The 16,884-nt window shown below is 44.1% G+C and overlaps 1 protein-coding gene across 1 annotated transcript in view; it reads right to left on the bottom strand.

Moving 5' to 3' along the window:
* The window catches only part of Dapp1 (dual adaptor of phosphotyrosine and 3-phosphoinositides 1), a 42,422-nt gene that overhangs the window by 15,195 nt on the left and 10,343 nt on the right, over window positions 1-16,884 (bottom strand). Inside the window, exons 2-3 of the mRNA XM_051185428.1 lie at window positions 12,814-12,936; window positions 8,432-8,565 (exon numbers count right to left, since the gene is read on the bottom strand). Coding sequence (XP_051041385.1) covers window positions 8,432-8,565; window positions 12,814-12,936 — 257 coding nt within the window. The remainder of the gene's footprint in view (window positions 1-8,431; window positions 8,566-12,813; window positions 12,937-16,884) is intronic.

Genomic DNA, 16,884 nt, shown 5'->3' with positions numbered 1-16,884 from the left:
GACACAGGGTGAGCTAAGGAGAGGGCTATGTGAACACTGCTCACATCTGTAGATGGAGGGGGGGTCTATGTGAACACTGCTCACATCTGTAGATGGGGTCTATGTGAACACTGCTCACATCTGTAGATGAGGGTCTATGTGAACACTGCTCACATCTGTAGATGGAGGGGGGGTCTATGTGAACACTGCTCACATCTGTAGATGGGGTCTATGTGAACACTGCTCACATCTGTAGATGGGGTCTATGTGAACACTGCTCACATCTGTAGATGAGGGTCTATGTGAAACTGCTCACATCTGTAGATGGAGGGGGGGGTCTATGTGAACACTGCTCACATCTGTAGATGGAGGGGGGTCTATGTGAACACTGCTCACATCTGTAGATGGAGGGGGGTCTATGTGAACACTGCTCACATCTGTAGATGGGGTCTATGTGAACACTGCTCACATCTGTAGATGGGGTCTATGTGAACACTGCTCACATCTGTAGATGGGGTCTATGTGAACACTGCTCACATCTGTAGATGGGGTCTATGTGAACACTGCTCACATCTGTAGATGGGGTCTATGTGAACACTGCTCACATCTGCAGATGGGGTCTATGTGAACACTGCTCACATCTGTAGATGGAGGGGGGGTCTATGTGAACACTGCTCACATCTGTAGATGGGGTCTATGTGAACACTGCTCACATCTGCAGATGGGGTCTATGTGAACACTGCTCACATCTGTAGATGGAGGGGGGGTCTATGTGAACACTGCTCACATCTGTAGATGGGGTCTATGTGAACACTGCTCACATCTGTAGACACTGGGTGAGGTCAGGGCTACAGTGCTCAGTCTGTAGATGCTGGATGAGCTCAGGGCTCGTGTCCTACCCCCAAGAAACAACCCCACTGATTTTGCCAGATAGCCACTCGGGCACTGTGGAAAGATCCCTGGACCCACCAGTCAAGACCAGGCTGGACAGCCCCTTCCCTGCCCCGCTGTACCGACTGACCTAGTACAGCACTTCTCTGCTTTTGTTCTTCCTCTAACTAGTGCAAACAGCTGAACTTCCCTCACAGGGAAGCTGTGCACCAGATAACGGGTGTTTGTGGAAAGATTAAAAAGTAGACATTATTCTGTGATAAAGAACATTTAAAAGTCCTTAAATGAAACTCTAATGACTAAATTTTTGACAACTTTTTTTTTTAAAGGTTTTAGTGTGTGTGTATGTGTCTGTATTTGTGTGCATGTGTATGCTGGTGTCTGCAGAGGCCAGAGTGTGTCAGATCTCCTGGAGTTGGAATTACAGGCACCTCAGCTTCTTGACTGGAATCAAACTCTGGCCCTCAGCAAGGAGAGCAAGCACTTTTAACTGCTGGGCCCTCTCTCTAGCTCCACACTCTAAGTCCTCTTATCATTACTCATTCATTCCCTCTGCTCTTTCCCCCTTCCTCCCCCTATCTTTCTCGCCCCCTCCATGCATGTTCAAGCTCTAGTGTGTGTGCTCGAGTGAATGCATGCGTGGATATGTGCAGGTGTGTGAGTGCACACTAATTGGATTCATTTCACTTGGCTCCTCCTCTAGAAGAAGGCTCAGCAACTTCAGTAGAAGTTGACTGCCGTTTCCTGCTCCACAAACATGACTGAAAGTCCATTTGTGAGAAGAGTAGAGGACATGTCCATCACTGACAGCCTCAGACTGCCTGTGACTACTGAGCTGGTTCCCTTTGCTCTCTTGTTCAGCTTGTCCTTGCATCCTGGGAGAATGTACCAAAGCATTCCCTCCTCCTCCTGCACTCCAGTGTTCTTAAATTGAGCCAGCTAGAGATGCACAGCTCATGACTTCCACCCCAAGCCCAAGACAGTGTCTCCACGCTATAGGAAAGATGCTCTCGGTTGGTGAATTTAGACAGAGGAACTTGGTTGGAAGAATCAGATAAAAAGCAAAGGGGAGGAGGGTGGGTGTGGAGAGGTGGGGGGGCGTGGCAGAGGACAGAGAGGGAAGCAGATCAGAAACTGCCTGCCCTGGCCGCTTAGTTCCAAGTTTCACTTCAGTTTCTGAACTCCCTGAAGGTCGCTTCCTGCCGCAGACATGAAGCGTGGCTTGTCTTGTTCAGTAGAGGTGCAGTTCTCAGATGATCAGAACTGGACCAGCATAGGCATTCTACATCGATGGGCTGCTGGATAACAGTACATGTGACAGCTTATGTGACATCTATAAATCCATACCCAACACTGTGATTGTGCTAGGGGACTCCTCTAGATGAAACTCAGAAAAAAGACAGGAATGGCCTCAGGCCTAGGGTGTTGTTTTGCAAACAAAATGTAGCTTGGCACACACTTAGGAAACTTTTATTTTCATATTTATTTTATGCACTAATGTCATCTTGTTAGGTCTCCCAACTGGACCATAAAGTGTTTGAGATCAAGAATGGTTTTCGAGGGGCCTGGAGACTCAACAGGTCTGCCTTTTCATTTCTAACTGCCTGGAAAGCAATTCAAACACACGGGCCCCAGAGTGAGGAAGACGATGAGAAGCTTTGTAACCAGTGCATGTCCTGCTTCCTGAAACTATGACGTTCCCTTGAAAGACTTTGTCCCCAGCTCCTCTCATTCTTATTTCCCATTTCCCTTCCCAGGGTTCGTTCACCCATCTTTCCATTTGTGTTTGCCTTGCTTAGTTACTCAGGCAGTGTGATGTCCTTTCTCAAAAGACATATAGTCAGGCCTACTGTCTGAGGATGCTTCCTGGGTAGCTTTCTTATGCCAAGATTTTATTCTGTAGTGCAAGCTTGAAGGAGATGGCTGGTGAGATGGCTCACTGGTAAAGGTGCTCAATGACAAACCCGATGACCTGAGTTTCACGCTGGGCCCCATGTGGTGGAGAGGGAGAACAGACTCCAGAAACTTCTCCCCTGACTTCCATGAGTGCATTGAAAATAAATAAACAAACTAAATGCTACAAAAACACTTAAGCATCTCTCAAATGGCATTTCACCTAAATACAGGGCAATAGCCATAACAGGGAAGATGGAAGTTGAAACCGATCCACCTTCTTTAGAACAATAATAGGTCTCCATCACGAAGCGAGCTGGAAAGTCCCTGTTCCTTATGATGCTTAGCTTGAATTCCAGTGTCAGCTCTGAGTCTTCAGTAACTTAAAAGCTCTGTTTTTTATTTCCTCATCTGAAAATGAGGTCACTGCATGTGTCTTGTGGGCAGCTGGGAAGATTAAACAATTTGATATGTGTGAAAACCTGTGAGCCGAAAACTGGAACCTGCTGAGAGCACTCTACAGCGTGGGTTCACAACCCCCTTACCTGTCCCATTGCAAACACACCTCCCTTCATAACTGAAAAACACTAGTGTCTGGCCAGCATGAACAGAGGAAGTGATGGCTAGCTGTGATTTGGCAAAATTCCAAGTTGCCTATTAAGCTTCTTCCAGAAGCAGTACACACACATCTTAAATTCTTCGTACCTGAGGAGGACAGCTGGTGCCACAAATGAATAATAACAGCTGTGACTTTTACCCAAAGCCTGGGCATCCCCACATCACAGCAAGAGACAGAAGTGGAAATTTGACATTTGGGAAAGAACCATACAGGAAGTCCGAAATGCTCCAACTGAGGAAGTCACAAACAGAGCCCCGACTTGGAGCATTGTGCATGCTTTCCTACGTGGGTTAGGTGGCTGAAGTTACCTTGCGTTACTAAAAACAAATAAGCAAATGTTCATGACAGTCTTCACTGGAAGCTATTTAAATGAGAAAAGGATACTTCAGTATAAATATAACTGCTGTCTACATGTACATGACTGTGTGCACGAAACTTAGCTAATTAGAGGAAGACTTAGTAAAAATCAACTATACTAGAACCGTTTCTCAAATACCCATGTCTACTGAGTGCTGTTTGAAAGGAATATGCTTTCTAGATATCATCCATGACAAAAGAAAGGCAGATTCTGGATTTAGTTACCACCAGGCAGATCCTGAACACAGAGGTATAGGCCTGCTTTATGCATTGTATCAATGTTGCTAGTTACAATTGTCAGGAGTGTTTGAGCACTATGAGGTATCCCTCTACATCTCACCCTCTCACCCTTACCATCCCTACCCCTCCTACCCCCTCACCCCTCCACACACACACACACACACACACACACACAACCGTGGCATGCTAAGAAAATGATTAGCGTTACTCTTTCACGTTCTGGGATACATTAGGAAACAAAACCTACCACAATCCCCTCTTCAAGAGTCTGTTGATATGCAGAATAAGATAGCTTAAAACAGCAGATAATAAAAATTGTACAACCATCAAATCTCTTGGAGGAAAAGCAAGTGAGTTCATTGTTTAGCTCTATTGTGGACTTAGGGAATGATGAAGTTTTGAGGATTAGAAACATCTTCGGAGTGTTTATGGATGTTAACACAAAGATCTTTGAGTGAATATAAACTCTAATGGAGATCACAGGGAGGGAGAAGTCTAGAGTTCACACAACTGGCAGCGGTTTAGGTGTGATTTGGGGAGCCTGCGTTCTTCCGATTAAAAAGCACAAGTTCTGAGTGTTTCGGGAATAAGGAGTAGAAATAGAGGAGAAAATAGGCACTTGCATTGTGTCCCTTTGGACCAACATGTTCACCTGCCTTTGAGACAAAAGCTTTCTGTGACCTGCAGCCGAGTATCCCTGGGGTCATGCTACCGGAGCTGTAGAGCACAGATACAGTCCTGTTGCCCCCAGAGGTAGCAACATTCCCACCAATGTCACCTCCCCCCAGGGCACTGCACATGTCAGGCAAGCACTGGACCTCTGACCTATAGACCCAGCCCACACACACTTTTTTTTTTTTTTTTTTTTTTTTGCTTTAGTATTATTTTTTAAATTTGAAATAGCACAGGAGCCAGTGCATAAGTGAACGAGAAGGCAAGGGCTATTTTTAGAAGGTGGCCTCCTGTTTTCCATTCACCATTCCTCATGGTTACAGAGGTGACTCTGTGACATTTGCAGCCCTTCTAGGCTTGTCATTGTGACTTCAGCATACTATCTTGTTCTCCGGAAGCCTATTACTCCCACAGAGGGCAGATTAGAACACTCAAGTGTCCTGGGTTTTGTCCCTTGGATGAGCCTCGGTGGCTTTGCCTTCATCTGGTGGGGACAGATAAGCAAGGAGAATGAATGTATTCTAACTCAATGCTCACACCCATCAGCTGAATCAAGTTGCAGATGGAAAAGAGACAGGACAGCCAGTGGACAGGACAGTAACCTTAGTTTCCTAGAATAAGTAAGATGGGAACCATGGTAATACTGCACAGAAAATTTTAACTTTGGAGAACCACTCTATAAACTCTAATTATAAATCCTGGCGCATTAATCACCACCGCCCTTTAAAGCCAGGGTCTTGTTATTCAGACCAGGCCACCCTCTACTTTGCTTTTTAGACCAGGCTCACCTTGAACTTGTAATCCTCTTGCCTTAGCCTCTCAAGTGTTAGAACTGCAAGAGTTACTACACTTGGCCATGAGATTCTTTTTTTTTAGTCAGGATAATGTATCTATAGGGAGTCTGTACAATGCTCCAAATGCAGTGTGAGGGTTACCACACCGGGGAGGGAAAAGAGTCACTCAAGACACACTGTATTCACTTTCATTGTAGCCTGCCTTGAGGTCTACCTGAAGGCAGGATGTGCACCTTCCCCTGATTTTGAGAAGGTCCAGGGGTGAGCACAGAGAACCATAAGAGAGGTTTTGATAGTGTCCAGGATACAAGTTTAAATGGCAAAACTGACTTTGCTTGGGGAGAAGAGAAGGTGGACAGATGATGACAATGGTTTTGACGGCCACGGGATTCCTGGTACATATCCGTTACTTCACGTACTCATTCACCCACACCCTACACTGCCAGCAAATATGGGGGCAGGCGAGGGTACAAAAGGGGAGGTGGTCAAAATGGAGCTCTGGATTTAAGACACTCGTCTCCATTTCAAGACACCAAGCATTGGATAAAATCCAGTGTGGGCTTAGCCATAACCAGGAAGTAAGTTTGCAGGGCAGGGATAGAGAAACTGAAATGCTTGCTCAGGTGAAGGTAGCGGTAGAGATGAGCATCCCCACGTGTGCTTGTTGATAAACACAGTGTGGCTAAAGACGGAGGACCTTGTCAGGGCTGACCCAGAGGGTCTCCACCAGGAAAGAGATTTAAAGCTTAGGGTTCAAGTTCAGAATATTCTACCGCAGACCTGGTCTTTTCAGTACAAAGTCACGCGACCGCTGTGTGGCTTCTGTGTGGCTTTCATCTGTGCTAGACACTGACTCATTCTGGGGTCTGTCCCAGCGACATAAATGCAAAAGCAGAAACCAGCGATGGCAGCTCTACCCCCACACTGCCGAGCACAAAGACCACTCAAGGAGTTTACTGAGAAACTGACACAGGCAAGTTCATGGTGATCGGCTGTGTTAGGAAGTGTTCCCACTGTTGACAAACTGAGACTCCTCATCGTTTAGAGTAAATAAAGCTGGAACCCTAAGCCATCAATGCAGAGGTGGGCCACCTTTTACTTGCTTTACAAATTATAGACAGACACATTAGGTAAGTCAAGTACCAGCATACTGTGTGTGTGAGTGTGGGTAGAGAAAAGCCGTCAAAGGCCCATATCCTACAGGCGTGGCCCCCTGCTTGGCCTTACAAGAAGGTGGAACCAGTGTGAAACAGGTCATTGTTGGTGTCCCTTGAAGGGGATATTACAATGGGACTCGGCCATTTACTTCCTGGTTACGGTCAACGGCTTCCGATGCTGTGTGTTTCCATTATGATGACAATGGAATAAAGCATCATGGAAATCATCAGACAAAATAAAACTTTCCTACTCACACTTCCATTTAGCTCAGGGATTAATATTTGTTACACCAACAGAATGCTGGCTGACAAAATGGCTTCCTATATATATTTTTATTCCAGTTTGTCTAACTACTGAAATGGGAAATTTTGAATCTTTACAAGTCATACAAAAGTACAGCCCTAAAACTTTGTAAGGAGCCAAGGTGACAGATATAGGCCTTTATTGTTCTTAGGAAATGCTTTCTAAGCAACATTTTCAATATTGAGCACTTGATCGATCACTGTAGACATTTCATGTGAAATTTATCTTTGAAAGTGCTTCAAATTAAGTTCTCTGGGTCTCACCTGCATGCAAAAAAAAAAAAAGAAAAAATGTTCTAACCCTATCAGTTTCATGTCACAGGCACAGTTTCCTTCAGTGCCCATGCTTAAAATGATAAGGAAAAAAAAAAATCTTTCTTGGCTTATGTGGCTTGTGTCTTCTTTACCGTATGTATTATAAAAGAGAACATTCTAAAGTTACTGTGTCTCGATCAGGTCTCTGACTGGCCTGGAATTAACTATGTGGTCCAGACTGGCCTCAAACTCAAGATCTTCCTGCCTATGTGAGCTTTTAATATGTTTTGAGAAGATAAGTGCTTTGTAGAATATATGTAAAATACACCTTGTTTTCACCTAGAGGGTGCTGAAATCCCAGTACTTCCATTTAAAAAAATACTTATTTTTGTTTATGTGTATGTGGGTGCCCTCATTTTCTGTAGAGTACCACATGCATGCCCATGTCTGATGGGAGATGTCAAAAACCCTACTCCTTACACATGTCCATGAGGCTAGAAGAGGGTGTTGGATCCCCGGAACTAAAGCTACTGCCAGTTGTGAGCTGTCTGATGAGGGTTCTTGCAACTGACCCAGGTCAAGAACAGCAAGCACTGTTAACTGCTGAGCCATCTCTCTAGCCCCTTCATACACATATGTTTTAATGCTCCATATGGCACAATAATATAAACATTGTTTTTAAACATAGCAATTTCCCACCACCGGCATAAGATTCAAGAGCATGAAATTTGTTGAAATGTACTTCAGTTTTTCTTCCTGGAGCAGTATTTTGGAGGTCAAGTCTACACTTTATACCACGGTTTGAATATAATTTGTCTTCTTCAATCCTAATGTTAGATTTAGTTTTCATTATGATATTTAAACAGAAGGACCAGATCAAACTTTTAGAAGTGATTTGGGCTTAATCCTAACATTAAATATTAATCTATTATATTGTCAGTTGATTAATGGGCTAATGGATTATACCAAGAACAGGTTTGTTATAGATGCTTGAACATGGTGTGGCAGTACATGTCTACAATTCCAGCATTTGTGGGGCTGAGGTAGGAGGATCACATGCTTCAGGCAAGCTTGGACTGCTGTGAGCGCTTGCTTGGTCTTTGATGTGTTTATCCCTTGGCTCTCACTATGCAAGTTCTTAGCCCCAGCAGAAGTCGCCAGAATCCAAGCAAATTCTCATGAAGAGATAAGAATTATAATGCCCTTCTTAAATAAATCAGACACCCCAGGTAGTTGTTTATAGCAACTAAAACTGGATGAAGACTGCTTACCTGTCTCGCTTCCGATCAAAGGCTGATTTGCAAAATGCTTGACAAAATCCTTTAAAGTTGAATATTCATTGAAGCCAAATTTAAATGAGTACCCAGTATATTCGACGTGAAAGTGTTTGACAGAGTCTTTGGCTCTGGAAGAAAAGAAGTGTTTAATGTTATTTAACAAATGTTGGTTCTTTCTGAAGGCAAATATAGCAATGAGGGAGCATCACCTTCAGCCTTTGAGATTGCACAACACAAAGCCCTCAAAAGCCACGAGTCACACATTTCTTTTGGCAGAAAATACTCTTGGCTTTTCACTCCCCCAGAAGGGAAGAGATGGTTCCCCCACCTCCTCTTGAACTGACCGCAAAGGTTCTTGAACATTAATTCCATAAAGGGCATAAATACAGGAAGACAGGGGTGACAGAAATGACGTGTTTGTCCTTGGCCCTCCCCTGTCAGGGAGTCAGTCAGAAGTCCGCTTCTATCAGTGAGTTACATATCCCTAGTCTTCTCCTCCCTTGCCTGTGTGACTGTCTACTAAATAAAATGTCACATTTCTAAGGCTGTCGTTTTTATAAAAAAAGAATTACATAAAACCTCTCCCCCCCTCACTTTATTTGTCCCCATTCTATCTTCCCAGGCTCACCTCCCATGTGTCATCCACACCCCAACTTCAGAATCATTAAAGCCAACTGTAAGTTTTGTTAAGACCCCCCCCAGACAAAGACTCAGCAGGTGGAAGGTAGACCCTCCCTCAGAATTTAGATCCTAAGGGGCCGTCAGTGGAAGCTGCTTCAGGACCCCTATCCATCCGGACCTGCTGCTGTCCTATGAGTTATCTCCGCCCGTGCTCCTTACCTCCAGTGTCCCTGTCACCTTTCCCTTGGTCTCTGCTGGTAGAAACCCTCCTCGCTACCCATTGAGTTCCTCGCTACCCATCATCGACTTTTCCTTCTCTCCCCACCTTCTCTCCCGCACATCGCATGGTGATTCGGGCTCACACTGAGCCACTTGGCTTCTCAATCACCCCCACACTCAGCCTGCCTTCTGTCATGCCACTACTGCACTCTACTTCATAGCAAGGTTGGGGGTTTGTGGGTGCTGAGTCTGTACTTCTTGTCAACAAGGCCTTTGGATTAAGATTGCTCTATTATTGAGGGAGTGAACAAATACATAAATAATAATCATACCTTTAGACAACTGGCCTATGGATTCTGTCACCTCTGCTGGCAGTTCCCCCCCCCCACACCAACAAATGTTACCAAGCATTTTTAATGAAAACCAATGATTTATATTTTAATTTTTCAGGAAGATGAAATGCATGCAATCTATTCATTAATAGCTTATGATGAGTCACACATAGATAAGACATTAATTACATCTGTGACCCAATAATTCTTTCTACATGTTTATTTGAGATATTTGGGTGAACCATGCCATACAGCACCCTAACACACAGTTTACCTCTCGGGCGCCCACCCTCATTGTCAATAAGAGAAAGCAAGACTTTTTCCTCCACTAAAACAGAATTACTTGCTGGATTGGTAGGTTTTTTTTATTCCTATTCTTTAGTTTTTCCTTGTATATATGTACATGTGTTCTCATGTGTGTGTAAGCACATGTGTTCACGTGTTTGTGGAAGCCAGGAGTTAACCTCAGGTGTCATTTCTCATGTATCTTCTATCTGGATTTGTTTGTTTGTTTTGAACTCTCTCTGTAGACAAGGCTGGCTTCGAACTCACAGAGATTCATCTGCCTCTGCCTCCCAAGTGCTAGGATTAAAGGCATGTGCCACCAATGTCCAGTTCTACCTGGATTTTTTGAGGCAAGGTCTCTCACTGACTCTGGAGTTCATGGCTTCAGCAAGGCTGGCTGTGGCCAGTAAGCCCCAGGGATACTTCTGTGTTCTCCTCCCTAGTCCTTGGATTATTAGCACATACTAATACACACTGTTTTCTAAGTGGGTGCTGGGAGTCAAACTCAGTTATTCTTTCTTGCATAGACTTAGCTATTACCCTAGCCTCTAGTCCTGTTATTTAGAAAATTTACAAATAAAACCGGCCAGGGTAACATCAAAATGTTAGATATACCCCTCTCACCAGGCTGCCTAAACTGTCTCTCATTTTCTACCTATCTCTCCCTCTCCCCTTTAAATAGGCAAGTAGACCCACTGTTAGGAAATCAAAGGTGTGGCAGAAAGATTCCCAAACCTAGCCCCATAGATTGTATATCCCTGCTCCAGTTGTCATCCAGGTCTAGATGGAGTTGTGAAGAGATTTTGTGGATCCTTTAGATCGTTAAATTGGTTCATCTTAAAATAGGAAGAATCTTTGTGTGGGCCTAACCTCTTCACATGCGCTCCGTGAAAGAGAATTCTCTTTGTCCACAGAAGAGGACACCAGAGCAGTATGCTCTGGCTGCCGGGAAGGCAGCAAACATCCATGCCGCGTACATCCTGCAGGCCACGTAGCATGAACTCCAGTGGCATCTGTCAGTTGGTCCTGGCCCTTGAACGGTAGCTGGGAGGGCAGGGGCCCTAGTGCTACCACAGCAAGGAAAGGAGAGAAAAACACAAAAGGGAAGGAGGCGTGATGAAGAAACACTGAGCCCCAGGCAGGGAGGAGCCCCAGCTGCAAGGGGCATCTTTATTTCAGGCTGGTAGAATTTGAATAGAGAACCCACCCATGCTAGGCCTGGAGTTTCATACATGCAGAACGAGTGGCGTGACCAATTTGGATGTTTAAGCCAAATCAATTCTGAAGTTCCCAGGTCTAAAGGGAGGATAAGCAATGCTAGTTCTCTGCTATTGAACTCACAGAAGCCTGACAACAGTTGTTCAGGGAAATCCTTTTTTTTTTTGAGGGGGGGGTTGTTTGTATGTGTACATGCATGCATGTTCACGTGTGTACAGAAATACTTGTGTGTGCAAGTTCATGTGCATGTCTGTGTGTGTGCAGGTGGAGGCCAGAAGTCAGCCTTGGTTGTTGTTTCAGGCACCAGAGACCTCTGGCCTAGAACTCACAGCAATGCGATTGATAATATACACTGCCATATCTGACTTCCTCCCTCCTTCCCTCCCGTCCTCCCTCCCTCTCTCCTTCCCTTCTTCTCTCTCTCTCTCTCTCTCTCTCTCTCTCTCTCTCTCTCTCTCTCTCTCTCTTCCTTTCTTTTTCAGTTTCGGGGCCCAAACTCAGGTTCTCATGCTTTCAAGGAATGCACTTTACCAACTAAGCTGTCTCATAAAGCTAGGAAATACTTTCTTATTTTCTTATCCAGTCTTGTTCCCAATCAGAGGGAGGAGGAGAAAGGAAGGGGGATGAGGGGGGGATTAAAAACAAAACTCCAAACCAAATAAACTAAAATGGCTTCACTGGATGAAAAGAATATATATACAGCGACAGGGATACAGGTACTGCCATCCACCATCCAAAAAGTTCAAGGAAGCAGGGGTCCACAGGAAGGGGAGAAGGAGAGACCCACACTGGCTTGAGGGAATCTACTGAGAGGGAAACTTGTGGCCTCCTTCAAGGGTTGCTGGATTTGTGGAGATGCTGCCACAGTCATACAATGGCCATTATTAGTGGCCCAGGAAAACTTGAAGAACCTTTGCCTGCATGTCCAGCCAAAGCTACAAGAACTCAAGAAAACCCTTCTTGCCAGTAGAAGCCAGGGTACCAGGGAGGGGCTGAAGACTATAAGCCAAGTGCAACTTTGAGGAGCTACATGAACTCACCCCTTGTGGAAATGGAGTCCACAGAAAGAATTGGAAGTTCAACATTGTCTTCTTGAGTCTGTGACTATGAGAACTCATGGTTACAAATCATTCTGGCTTTCCCAGGCAAGAAAGGAAAAGCCAAAGGGCCCAGTCTGAGAACTCGGATGACAGTGCTGTTTCCGGTTTTACTGAGTCAAGCCAAACATCCCACCACTTTGGGTTTCAGGGTATTCATGTGTCCAGGGATAGGTTAAGATTAAACCATTCCCAAAGTCTCTTTTGGTTTTGACACATTTTTCCTGCTAGTGAATGGAACAAGGAAGGTGTGTGTGTGTGTGTGTGTGTGTGTGTGTGTGTGTGTGTTCTTGTATGTGCCAGTGTTCATGTAGATCTATTAGATCCCTTGAAGTTTGAGTTATGGACCATGAGCCATTGTGATCTGCCTGGCTTAGATGCTAGGAACCAAACGTGGGTCCTTTCCAAGAGCCCAGTGCTCTCAACCATTGAGTCGTCTGTCCAGCCCTGGGAAGATTTCTTCACAGTCTTCCACTCAGAGTTTGAGATCCTTTAATCTGGTGACTCAGTAGGAATCAGGGAGTTTTTGTTGCTTACTGTGTGAGTGCTGTAAAGCGAACAAGTGACAGATGGGATGAAATCTACCAAGTCCTTAAGCGCCTACCTCACGGAGAGAGAATAGAGTCCAGTCTGCTCATTGCTGTCCCTCAGCAGATAGCTACCATCATGTCCATTGGAGAGGAGAAGCGCCTCGGCCGCATGCCGTGTGAGGTTGCCGTGATACCACCTACAAAGAACAGAACAGAGCTTTCCTTAAGGATGAGCCATGGGTGACCCTTCTCAGGAGTTTCCTCTCAAAGATTAACTAGCAACAGTTTCCATCTTCAGGATGCCAGAGGTCACGCTCTCAGTCCCAGTAAGAGGACAGGGTGGAGTCTGGGTGAGTGTGAGGGATGGGAGTGGCTCACAGCAGTGTGATATGGGCTGATTACATCTTGATGATTCCCACATCATCCTAACCTCCACTTCTTAAGAAAGGGACCCTATTTGGAGAGAAGTGAGTAGGTGGGCTCGATCCAGTGTGGTTGGAAACCTCCTATAACAGGGAAAGTTGGAGAGATTTCCATACAGGAGAATGCTGTGTGACAAGGATGGTGCGGCCAGACAGCCAGAGACCTCAAACTTGTTCTTCCTCATGGCCTTCCCAGGGAGCAGACCTCAGAGATGCCTCAGTTTTGAATATTTAGCCTTCAAAGCTGTGAAGTAGAGGATTATTCTTTGACAAACCACCCAGTTTGTGAGGGAGCTCCGCAAACTAATACTGTTGTTCAAAGAGCCCAAGCTAAAGTAGCCACAGTAGAGGCCCAGAAGACAGCTCAGTGGTTAAGTATTTGTCCCACAGGCATGAGGCCCAGAGTTTGCCTGTTATTATAGCCTGGGAAGATGGAGAGGGGATCTCCAGAGCAAGTTTGCTCACAAGACTACACAAGACTAGCCATACCCACAAGCTCTGGGTTTGACTGAGAGACATCACTTCAATAGGTAAGGTGGAAGAGTATGGAGAAAGATTCCCAACATCCACTAAGCCTCCACAGTCCCATGCATGCCTCCCCAATGTAAACATCTGTCCACACACATGCAAGCATGCCTACATACACACAAACATGGCAATGGGAAAAGAAAAAGAAGTACAAATCAAACACTTGTAAGAGTGTTGCCCACTTTCTCTTCCTCTTGCCCTCTGTCGCTCTGTCCCAAGTGCAGGACGGTTTCACGGGTAAAAAAGCCAAACTTCTCTACAGTCCATGGTCACAGGAAAAATGAATCTGGGCACAAAGAACCCTGGTGTTTTAGAGTGAGCATTGGTCTGACAAGTCAAACAAACACTGTTTCAAGTTGACGAATATCCGAGGAGCTGGGAAAGTCCCAAGGAGATTCAAATTTGTCTTTTCATGTGCCTGTAGTTTTAATTGATCTTTGTGGTTTAGAAAAGGCAATACATATGTGTGGTTAAAAGAAGATGGGGGAAGAGTCATTTTCTTACCCTTGAGCCTTAGTTTCCCTGTTTCTTTCTCCAGGACACAGTTGACCACAAAACTCAGAGATAGCCCATGAATTTAGTTAGTATTCATTCCTGGCCCCCAATCACCCCACTCCTTAATTCTTTATGGATAAGAGCATTCTAGGCCATGGCTTGGCATGTTGGACCTTTCTCCTAGTGATATGCCCTTCACTTGGTCTTTAAGTACATTATTGTGACAGTACAGTGTGATAACTGGGGTAGTGATGCCTTTTACTTGAAGCAAGACCTTAGGCAATCTGTTTCACCAGTCTGAAAATTCAGCTCCATTATATCCAAAGACAGAGTAACAATAGCTGTACATCATAGGTGAGAACTGCTTATGTTCACACCAGTGAAATATAGCAGGACTCAGTAGGTTATTACTGTCATGAAGTGGTGAGAGTCACTGAGCTATACCTAGAAAATTCTCTGCTGTGGTATGCTTTCCTTATTCTAAACTGTATCATTTCCATTTACTGCGGATAATAGAAATCTAGGGACTAGAGGTGGATGCCAACTACAGAGACCTCCAGTCCCAAGATGCTAGTGACGGTGAGGCAGAGATGGCTGGTCCTTCAGATAATGCCAGCACGATGGGATAAATGGTGTTAACAAAGCATCCAAATGAACATCTTTTTGTCAATATCACAGACATCCATTTTGATGTGGCTGTGGCACAATTGTCACCCTGAGCAGTAAAGAATAAACAAGATTGTGGAAGTTGCTACATACATCTCCCAGTCACCCATTTCCTAAGCCTGCATTTGCTAATGCCTCTTTCTTCAGCATAATCCTCTCATAAATGGAACTATACAAGTAGCTGGAAGCACCTGGAATGTATTCCTTTCTCAGCCTGTCCATCACCTTCAACTTCTCTTTTTATCACCTTTTGTCTCCTTTATCACCCAGAGCCCTCATCTCCTCTGAGTACCTTTTAAGATTTTGCATTTTGAATTCTATCTAAGAGCTAAGTTCCAAATGGAGCAGCCCCATATTTGTCTGGTCTTGTAGGGCACACACGAGGTGGCCTGAGCTTGCTCCAGTCTCTTCAGAATTTCGTGAAGGATTTTACACAGAATTGAGGGAGCTCACATAGACCCTCTGTGGAAAAGAAAAGCTCCCCATTGTCATTTTTCTCCACACTTTTGCATACTTTTAGCATGAAGTACAGTAAGAAACCAGGTGACTAGTGGCTAATGCTAAGAGAAAAGAGCTAACTAATTTCTTGGACCCAAGAACATGTGGAACAGAGCAAGCAATGCTGTGAAAAGAAGCCATGCTTTCACTGGGATCTCTTCTTCAGTAGCTCCAGATGCTCCAACTGCTTTAGCTTAGGAACTTTATGGTCCCCTGGCAGCAGAAACTTAGGTTGTCACACATTAAGATGGCAAGTCACAATATCCAGACAGAAAACCTTCTTTTCATATACTGAGATGTTATCTTCTAGTGTACATTTTTCCAAATTCCTTAACTTTTTCAAAAGAGAAGAAACCACAAGCTTTCCTAAGTTATATATCACTAATATGCCAGACATTCTTCTAGTGGCTGGTAGTATTTGGCTATGCAATTTAGAATAAAACTTATTTTCCTACTTCAAGTCTTTTGCTCTTTCTTTCTCTAAAGAAACAAGAAGGTTAAGAAACTACTACTGGTAACAGTGTTTTAGAAGCAATGTGTTGTGGCCACCTTTTTATCCCTATGGATTATACATATTCAGTTTTGTCTCAAGGTCAGACTGGAACAGCACTGGATTTAGAAGAATATCAAAGCTAGCAGTTGACCTTGAAGGAAACAGTGGTATTATCTCTTCCATGATACAGTAGCAAATTAGGAAACACCCACACACTAAAGTTTTCATAGCTGCCTCTCAGTGAGGTGCAGGAAATAAACTCAACCACAGAGAACACAGGCAGGCTGGATCCAGAAAGTTTGTCTTCAATTCTGCCCCTCCTGCCTTCATCCCTTTTCATGCTAGAATCTTCTAGGACACTGCTCTAGTGTGCTGCAAACACCAAGGTGCTTTTTCCTTTGGATTTTATTACTTTAATATCCTTGTCTAAATTTATGTCTCATTTATGCTCTGTCATTTGAAGAACAGACTTTAAAACTTTTGAAATAACACGTTATGTATCATTGCAGGCTCACATATACCTATGTATATATGTTAAAACACACCCAAGCCTGGTGGTGTGAGGCTTGGTGAAACTCTGAGTTCAAGATCAGCATGGCTTCCAGAGTGACTTCTAGGACAGCCAGGGCTACACCATGAAAAACTCTCAAACAAAACAAAACAAAACAACAATAACAAAAAAACCAAAAACAAACAAACAAACAAACAAACAAAAATAAATAAATAAAGCACACCCAAAAAGCAAATGTTATACACATACAAAAATTATCATTCTAATACTATTTACTTCAACAGTTTTATATTTATTTTGAGCAAGTATTTGTGTAAACTACTAAATTCACTACCAGACTACTAATGAGTTACCATTGGTGTTCTGAAATGAATGCAAAGCCTTGGGCTAGCGCTATCTTCAGCACCTGAGGTCTTGCTAGAAATGTATATTCTTGTGCCCCAGGCCCCTGACTTGTTAAGGCTCAAGAATTGTTACCCTGCTAAGAATTTGAGAAACATGAATATGAAAGACCCCTGATTTTAAGAACTTC

The sequence above is a fragment of the Phodopus roborovskii genome, unplaced genomic scaffold (assembly GCF_943737965.1).
Source record: "Phodopus roborovskii unplaced genomic scaffold, PHOROB, whole genome shotgun sequence".
Lineage (NCBI taxonomy): Eukaryota > Metazoa > Chordata > Mammalia > Rodentia > Cricetidae > Phodopus > Phodopus roborovskii.
Note: the sequence above shows the minus strand (reverse complement) of the source record. Positions and strands in the feature narration are given on the sequence as shown.